Source organism: Gadus morhua, chromosome 14 (assembly GCF_902167405.1).
Source record: "Gadus morhua chromosome 14, gadMor3.0, whole genome shotgun sequence".
Taxonomy (NCBI): Eukaryota; Metazoa; Chordata; class Actinopteri; order Gadiformes; family Gadidae; genus Gadus; species Gadus morhua.
In genome coordinates, this window is record NC_044061.1 from 9,664,883 (window position 1) to 9,674,882 (window position 10,000).

Below are 10,000 nucleotides of genomic sequence, written 5' to 3' on the forward strand. Positions count from 1 at the left end.
TAGTTTTAGATGGTAAAATAATAAAATATACTAATCATGTCTGACCCCGCTTGGTATTTCTTGATTTGTGTTGAATGCTCCGTCCTACACGTCGGTAATTTAAGTAGCAACATCTTATGACAAATGTACTTATTGTAAGTTGCTTTGGATAAAAGCGTCTGCTAAATGCCCTAAATGTAAAAGCAACAAACAACAAAAGAAATCCAGAACCGGATCGAAGGTAATTCGACCAATCACCACACTGTATTCTTGAAAGTACTTTGTCAGCGTGTCATAACTAAGGCTGCCAGCCGATTATTGTAATGCATAGCATAACAACGTGTCGTGATTGGCAGACGTACCTTGGGTCAGGGGTTCTGGATTACTGGATCCGGTTACTCAGAATGGGGTTGGAATTTGTAAAGTACATACATGTTGGGTGGAGCACGTAAAATGATCACGCGAGCCACTCGTCTGCCTTGAGAGACTGCTTTATTCCAAATCAGAGATTACTTAAAGAAAATACCAATCTAATATTTTGAATATCTTATAAACCTTAATTTGAATAACATGAATAACATGAATATCTTATGTTTTCGACCTAGCTCCGTGCGGAGGGCACCTCACTGCTCCCAACGGCATCCTCCTGTCTCCGGGCTGGCCGTCCTTCTACAGAGATTCTCTGAACTGCCAGTGGGTGATCGAGGCCCAACCAGATCACGCGGTGAAGATACACTTCGACAGGTGAGTGAGTTCTTTGTTTGGGAGCCGGTGGAGTCTGGGATAAATACTTATTCGCTAAGTCACTTAGTCTGCCTGCCAGGTGGAGCGTCTGCCGGTGAGTGGAGCTTTCTCCCCGCTCACCGAGACGGCAGAGCGCTGTAGAGCATACGGTGGAAAATGGAGGAAACCCGTGTGAATTTGGCTTATCACCGTTATTGTAAATTCACTCATCGTCCCAAAACGAAGCTGGGTGCTTTGAGGCATATGCCGATGGTGTATAGTTCAAGTCGCTTTCACCCAACATTGTGAGGCTTCCTTCACTGTGACTTCTGGTGACAAAAGTGGGGTAAAGCTCTCCTGGAGCATAAAGAAAGATTACATGTTAGCCATACCTTTTTAAATAAGTTTATTGATTGACGATGGCTTGGGAGTTCAGACAATGCAGCAGGTTTGGTTCTTTCCATGGTCGCTCTTTAGCCTGTTTAGTTGTCTCAATGTAGACCCGATATCATCAAATCACCATTCAAATCGTGGCCACTAAGAGCAGAATTATAAGTAAAGTAAGGCTTAACGGCAGCATAGTGTCTAGTCGAATTAAACAAAACCAAGCCAATAAAATATTATTTTGGAAGGGCACAGATGGGAATTGACCCTAACTCCAAAATGACGACAGGGTCATCCAACTGGTGAAAATGTTGAATGCTAACGCACGCACTGCTAAGCACTGGTTCATGCAAAAACTTTAATTCCAAGGCTCTAAGTTCATCGTCATTCTTGGGTCATTCCTTCAGCCAGCATCCGAGCTGGCTCCCAGACGTTAGCCCCGTCTAACTCTTTCGCTTTCGTTTCGCCCACCAAGGTTCCAGACGGAGGTCAACTACGACACGCTGGAGATCCGAGACGGACCCTCAACGTCCTCCCCGGTGATCGGAGAGTACCACGGCTCCCAAGCGCCTCACTTCCTCATCTCCACCTCCAACTTCCTCTTCCTGTTGTTCACCACCGACAACAGCCGCTCGGCCGCCGGGTTCAGCATCAGATACGAGAGTACGACACACTTAGGCCGGAGATGTGGGATCGACTGTTGGAAGAAAGGGAAATAAGATGCGAGAGGAGATAGAAGATGAAGATCAGATGTTATACGATTTAGGTTTAATTTCAGATGAACTGAATGGGTTATATGAGACAAGATAACACATAAATTAAGATAAGATGGCGAGATAAGATGTGTGTCTGTAACCCATAGGCCACATACATTGATCGATTTAGAGAGAGCAACATTGCACAGTGCCCGGTGACTCCTAGACCATCGACGATTGGGGTTGTTTCTGTGTCTCAGGTGTGATGATGGAGTCGGACTCGTGCCTCGACCCTGGCATCCCTGTAAACGGCCGTCGGCGGGGCAACAGCTTCGCTATCGGGTCTCAAGTGTCGTTCACCTGTGACCTCGGCTACACGCTCAGCGACCAGGAGCCAATCATCTGCGAGAAAATCCATCAGTGGAGTCATGCTCTTCCTAGTTGTGATGGTAACAAATGTTCTCCCTCTCTCGCTCTCTCTCTCTCTCTCTCTCTCTCTCTCTCTCTCTCTCTCTCTGATTCAAGCTCTAGGATTGCAAACACAGGATCCACGCACGCACACACACACACACACACACACGCGCGCGCGCGCACACACCCCCACACACACACACACACACACACACACACACACACACACACACACACACACACACACACAAACAGTAACGCACAGCTAAAAAAGTTCAGAATTTGTCTCGAAACATTTCCAGAGCTATGCCTCATATTTAGATGGGTGACGTCAACATTAGGAATGCACTGATACCCAGTGCCGAATCTGTATGGCGTCACACAGATAGGTTGGAAATTGAAAAAAGCATCGGAGCATGTCGCCAAGAGCAGACCTCCGGAGGGAGAGGAGAGCGGCCAGACCGATGTGTTGGTGGCTCCGACCGTTCACTATCTCCAGCCCCCTAAACACCCTCGGAAGCAAGTGGAGTTTAAAACCCTCAAATGGCCCGAGGCCCCCGTCACATTTATATTTGAGCGTACAGTTTGGAGAAACTATCTCAAATGAGTCAATCATTAATGCCACAGCAAGCACTGCTCACATTATTTGGCTACTTTTTTTTGTAAACCGCGGTATTGGGTTCAAAGCACATTTCTACTTGAAGCGAGTTATCGGAGGGAACCGAGAGGATTATAATGACGGATGGCCACCACTCGGTGCTCTGAGGTCAATAACCTCTTTTAGTCGCATCAGCATAAAGAAGAGACGCTCCTGTGTCTCTGCCGGCTTCAGAGGAATTACGCTCTCTTTCAGCCCCAGCGGTAGTCGTGGTGGTTGGCTTTTTTGGTTGCGTTTAGTTCAATACAGACGGCAGCGACTCCAGTGGAGGCGGCGTGAGCTTATAGCTATAGAAATCAGGTCAACGGGGAGTCCTGTTAAGCTAGCTGTAATTGTTGAGTGGCACTGTGGCCGTACAGTCAACATTAGCCCGTGGAATGCATTTGCAAAGGCATTAAAATACATGATGGGAACAGATTGTCACGAGACCCCATTTTATATGTATATATATATGTGTGTGTGTGTGTGTGTGTGTGTGTGTGTGTGTGTGTGTGTGTGTGTGTGTGTGTGTGTGTGTGTGTGTGTGTGTGTGTATTTCTGTTTTAATTAAGTCCCGCTCCCTTAAGAGCTGTGGATGGATGGCTATAGAGAGATTCACTTTTCAACATAAAAGCGTGCGTCGCAAAGACTTAAGTCAAAGCGGTCCCTGGGGGCTCGCCATCCAGGCCATCGAGTATTAACGGTTAACCGTCTTTCAAAGACCTTGCTCAAAGGACGTGGCCACATGTTGAACATGGTGTTGTGTTCTCTGCCATCGTCACAGTGCACTAGTCAGCACGCCAGAGACAAACCACTTCTGTCGTTGTGCCTTGTAATAAAAACTGTCACAGGATCCAGAGAGAAAGGTGTCACATAGAAAGTCGGCGCAGGCCCTTTATTCAGCTTTTCAGGACATGGATTACGGCTTTTCACTTGCAGCTCACACACATTTGCAGCAGAACAAAATTGGACACACACACGCACACACATGCTTACACACATACGGGTACACACGCGCACACACGCGGGCACACACACACAGACACACACATACACACCATTTATAGATACATACTAAACTCTCTCCTCATTAAGGGTCAGACAGTGTCCTGTTTAAGTAGGAGAAACAGAGAGGAGGATATAGAGATAAAGAGAGACTGAATCATCTCAGCCTCAACTCTTCCACTGCAGTGCAAAATCCCGCTCTGCAAATGTGGGTTGGAGGGGGGCGGGCGAAGATGAAGAGAGAGAGTTGGACGGAGAGATAAATACAGCAAAACAAAATCATAAAGAAGGGTAACAAAGGGTGGCCAAACTTCCTCGTGGCTTTTATGTGATCCAGTATTGCACAGACTCTCAGTACGTTACTTACTTGTGTCCCATTTTATTTTCTACGTATTGCATTTGATACCGGCCGTATACAATAGCACTGTGCTCTTTATCTCCTTCTCTACCTTTCTTTGATTGCGCTTTTGTCCCAGTGTCTGTGCTCTGTCCACCGTCTCGCTCCCTTCCTTTGTGTCTCTTTACCTCTCTCTTTAGCCGTGATTGGCGGACAGCACTCAGTCATCCACCAAACAATTATGTCTGTGGCAGCCATTATCTCAATCTCTCTCTCCTAACTCTCTCTCGCGTTCTCGCTCTCTCCATCTCTCTCTCTCTCGCTCTCTCTCTCTTTCACGCTCTCTCTCTCCCCCCCCCCCCCCCCCCCCCCCCCCCTATTCTTCTGCAGCTCTTTGTGGCGGCTACTCTTATGGTAAAACGGGAACCATTCTCTCTCCCGGCTTCCCTGACTTCTACCCCAACTCTCTTAACTGCACCTGGACCATTGAGGTTTCACATGGAAAAGGTAAGAAATGACAGACACGGGCACACACACACACACACACACACACACACACACACGCTTGAGGGAAAGTTTGTTAGCATGCACACATGCATTAAGGTAAACATTCATACATGCACACACTCACTCACTCACAACTCGCTCACTCACAAACTCACTAACACACACGCACACTTACTCACTCAAGCACACATTCGCACATGCACAAACACACACACACACAAACACGTTTAGTGTGGAGTGATTTGCTGTATCCCACAATGAGCCTTGGAGACAAAGAAGAGGTGAGGAGAAGTCAAGAGTAGAAAAAAATTGCTTTGGTAGAAGTTTTTAATTTCCAGTCAGGAAATAAAATACTCTTTAACAAATACTGTGAGCCCACCTCACTCTGTATGCTTTTTATGACTGTCGTGAACCCCTATCTTGAACTCTTTTTGGCAGGAGTACACCTCGTGTTCCACACTTTCCATTTGGAAGAGAACCATGACTACCTGTCAATCACTGAGGATGGAAACTTTCTTGTCCCCGTGGCGAGACTCACGGGCTCAGTGCTGCCTCCTAGTGTCAAAGCGGGTCTTTACGGGAACTTCAGCGCTCAACTACGATTCATATCGGATTTTTCAATGAGTTACGAGGGATTCAACATAACTTTCTCAGGTAGGGGAATTTGGATTATAATGTTTCGACATCTGAATGCATAATAGTATTTATAGCCATTTTGTTATGACTTGAGTTGTAGCATTGTAAAATCATAAATAAATCGGAATATACCGTAACCAACTTTTTTTTGCAACGTCCAGCATGGGAAACACTGTGGCAGTTTCATAAACAATATGGTCACCACATAATGACAAGTATTTTCATGATAATATCTTAACAATTACCAAAACACCATTGCTACCAATAGCACTTCTACTCTCCAATGGCGGCCGTAGTGATGCGACGTCACGACGATGCTATCACATTCACCAAGAAATCAGATTTTATGATAAGACATGTCAATTTCCCGCTTGAGGCAGATTTGTTAAGATCTCAAGTGTAATCATTGCTCATTCGAAAAACACCCCCGATATATTTGATGGTAGTTAAGTATTCCGTCTAATGCTTGTTTACGCCTCCTCCAGAGTATGACCTGGAACCGTGCGAGGATCCGGGGGTTCCGGCGTTCAGCAGGAGGACGGGCTTCCGATTTCAAGTCGGCGACTCCCTCGTCTTTTCCTGTTTCCATGGCTACCGACTCGAGGGTGACAGCAAGATCACGTGTCTGGGAGGAGGCAGACGTGTCTGGAGCAACACGCTACCACGCTGCATAGGTGAGAATTTCGAAGACACGTTGCCTATGTGCAGACAACGTCAGCAGCAGAGGGAAAGGATTGTTAGCACATTGTTTAGCTAGTTAGCACACTGGTGGCCAGCTAGCAGACAAACTTTTTTTATCTTGCTCCTGCCAATAACCAAAATGTCTTATTTGTCTTAAAGTATACACATTTGCTAGCAACAAATGCTTGAATTACAGTTGACATTTATTAGAACCCAAATCATCAACAAAAATGTAACAAAATTTCATGCACTACTATTCGGCTTTGGAGTCGCGGTGGTAGCCACTAACCTTTGGTAGGCAGCTGGTGTCACTTGGCCCCAATGAGTCATTGACTTATTTGTAATTAGTGGATGAGGATCAGTTCTTATCAAAGGGATAGTAGATAATACAGCGACGAGAGACTGTATTTATGAACAGTAGCAGGTGCAGATGGACCTCTCTTTAACTGCTGCTCCTGATGGCCATATCCTATTGGGCAGGGTGTTGTTAGTCCCTCTTCAAACCTCAAAATAGACTGTGAGGGACTAGCTTAGCTGAACTAGCTCGCGTAAGGCTATGAATTAGCTCCTTCGCTCTGGCGGTATCCACCAGGAATTAGCTTTATAGGCTGGAGCAGCAGCATTGAGGGGGGACCCCATCGGGAACTTTCCTTGGCTGGGATCTATTTCGTATCTCATTACATCACATTTGGCTGGTAGCTGGTGGTAATTTACCAAATTTTTCCTGGTAGCTGGTGGTAATTTAACAACTTTTGGCTGGAGACTCTCCAGCCCTGGAAAGCAAATGAGTGAAGCGCGGAGTCAATAATGCTGTTGAAGCACCTTCTGCCAGGAGAGCACCACTGACAGGCACTCAACAAATCAGTTTACCCCCCTCTCCCCCATGGTTTTGTCTTGTTTTCCTCTCTCCTCCTTTCCTTTTTTTATGTCCCCTTTTATTTCTCAATCCCATGCGTCCATCTATCCTTCTGGCTGTTTCTGCTCGTCTCGCTTTAGCTTTTACCCAGAAGATAATTAAGGCATTATCTGTCCCTCTCTTGTCTTGTTTTACTTACTCCCTCTATTTGCATAATGTGCACCTCGTTCTCGTCTCCATTTCAGTCCTCTCCTTTGTCTGGCTCCATTTTCTCCTTGTCTCTCGGTCCTTCTGAATTGCTCTCTCCCATTTTTTCTTTCATAGATATATATATATATATCTTATCTTATGTTATTGAATCAATTATCTGTTCAACCACTTAAGACAAAACAACACACACACACACACACACACACACACACACACACACACACACACACACACACACACACACACACACACACACACACACACACACACACACACACACACATTTCAGAGAGAGAGAGAGAGAGAAAGAGAGGGGGAGAGAGAGAGAGAGAGAGAGAGAGAGAGACCGATTGGGCGAGCACGTCTCCCGTCCACATCACTTCTTCCCCCCTTACTTTCCACACAAGGCAACCCACGTTCGGGCTTATTAGATAGACAGAAGATAATCAGGTGGAATTGCACTGATTTTGATCCGTGTTTTCCCTGCGTCTCCCTCTCTCTCTCTCTCTCTCTCTCTCTCTCTCTCTCTCTCTCTCCCTCGCTCCTCTCCTCCTCCGCCGTAGCTGAGTGTGGGGGCTCGGCGACAGGCCCAGAAGGCGTCTTGCTCTCACCGAATTTCCCCTCTAACTACGATAACAACCATGAGTGCATCTACCGCATCACCACGGAGACGGGCCAAGGAATCAGACTGACAGCTGAGAATTTTGGATTGCAAGATGGAGACTATCTGAAGGTGCGTGCACACGCATGGTCACACACACACATTCACACACACGCACGCACGCATGCACGCACACACCCTAACTCACACACACACATACACAGTTATATACACATACACACACACATACAGACACACACACACAAATACAAACTCACAGAAACCACACGCACCCCTGCTTTATTTATAAATGCACATACGAACGCACACAGGCACACACACACACACACACACGCGCGCGCGCACACACACACACACACACACACACACACACACACACACACACACACACACACACACACACACACACACACACACACACACACACACACACACACAAAAACACACACACACACACACACACACACCTCACACACAGACTTGCTTTATCTATAAATGCTTTACGAACGCACACAGGCACACAAACGCACAGACAGACACACACACACACACACACACACACACACAGAGACAAATACTTTTTTCCCTTTAGAAAAGCGAGAAGTCATGTTTATTTTCTCGGATTAATAGACAATGATTGACAGCTGACAATAGTGATGTTAATATCCCCTTTGGCTGTTATCTCTTCTGAAATTCATTCATTCACTCGTTCAGTAATTTATTCCATCTTTGTTCACTCCTGAACAATAAACCTAGCAAAAATACAGTGGGAATTGTCTTTTTCACATTTGACAGACTTCGATTACAAAGACTGAAATATATCTTATTATTTACTTTAATACAAGCAATCGTATAATCAATCAATTATTTTGGGGCTTTGAACCGTATGATCTGGCCAAAAAACGGAGGCTCACCCATTGAAGCAGCCGCAGCACAACTTCTTTAGGAAGCATAAAATACACCGTGCACAATCTTATGGGAAGAGCATATACACAAGAGCATATAGAGCTTCACACACAAGTTGGATTATGATGGTAAGCTATTCGCTTTAACATGTTTGGGGAAAAATAAAGCATTGTGTAAGGGTTGACATTTAGGAGGGTCTCTTTAAAGGCACGGAGCCATGTTACTAGCTATGATCTCTGAGGACGCCATTCACGCACAGGCCTATTTCACTGATATTTACAATGGACCTGCGTATCTGCCGCGGAGCTATAAATGCTAACCACAGGACCTGTCACGATTTATATTCATTCATTGATGGGTTTGCATAAAACGGTTGCTGACATGTGCGGTGGAGCCGCTCTGACCTAAAGAGAAAGCCACAAATCTTCCAGGGGCTCATAATTCTTCCTCGTGTGAGCAGCTGCAGCTGCCCGTTTCGTTGCTAGTCAGGAAGCATCTTTGCAGCTGTTTTACAGTCACACTGGGTCCACCAGCGCTAGCTTAAAAGTACCCCCCCCCCCCCCCCTCCGCTTTGTGTGCGTTAGCAGCGCGGCGCCTTGGGGCATGGTTAAGACACTGTGCGGTTAGAGTATTCTATCAGCGTTAGGCCCTCAGCGCTCTCTGAGCTTGTCTGTGTTTAGATTGCATCAGTGGAATTAGTGGGGAGTCTCTCTGACTTAACGGGGGTTGCAAAAGGTGGGAGTGTTTCCCGCTGGGATCTTTTTTTTGATTTAATAAAATATATTTAAGATATGAATCTCCCTCAAGGTATTCATTTATACTCCCTACAGATAATGCCGTTTGCCATACCCTGAAATATTCCCCCCAACCCCTTTGCCCTTATTTGCATACTGTTTCAATGGCACGCATTGAGACAGTGACTTGTGGGATTTACATGTAAATAGCAATTAGATGAGGGCAACAAACCCTAGCTGGTTTTCACTCACATCCTGTGAACTGAAGTGTGGAGCTATGCATATCATTTTCCGATATGATAGCTTAGCATGTGTTTTGAAATGTAAATACATCCATGTAGGTGTATAGCATCTTTAATGTATCGAGGACACTTATTTGACCGACCACATTTCAATTTCAATTTTAATGCATTCCAGCTTGTTTCCCTATAGCAAATTCAAATCGTACCTACATATGACAATATTAGAGAAATGATCAATATTGTAGCAGGTCATGTTTATCGTGAACATATTTAATTTCTGAATATAGCATTAATCTAGTCCCTATATTATTGATTAGAGAGGCTCTCTCCAGTAACCTCAGAGCAAATATTGTTTTATTGAAATGAGGGCTAAGGGTTTTCGGTCATGTCATCTAATTCTCCTCTGTTATAGGGTTGCCTGCTAAGCTCTGAAAG

General features: G+C 45.5%; 1 protein-coding gene across 1 annotated transcript in view; it reads left to right on the forward strand.

The window, feature by feature from the left end:
* LOC115558918 (CUB and sushi domain-containing protein 1) overlaps positions 1-10,000 on the forward strand; it is a 116,366-nt gene that overhangs the window by 24,586 nt on the left and 81,780 nt on the right. The window contains exons 10-16 of the mRNA XM_030377469.1: positions 585-723; positions 1,562-1,749; positions 2,042-2,230; positions 4,562-4,678; positions 5,117-5,332; positions 5,800-5,988; positions 7,625-7,794. Of these exons, the coding sequence (XP_030233329.1) occupies positions 585-723; positions 1,562-1,749; positions 2,042-2,230; positions 4,562-4,678; positions 5,117-5,332; positions 5,800-5,988; positions 7,625-7,794 (1,208 nt within the window). The remainder of the gene's footprint in view (positions 1-584; positions 724-1,561; positions 1,750-2,041; positions 2,231-4,561; positions 4,679-5,116; positions 5,333-5,799; positions 5,989-7,624; positions 7,795-10,000) is intronic.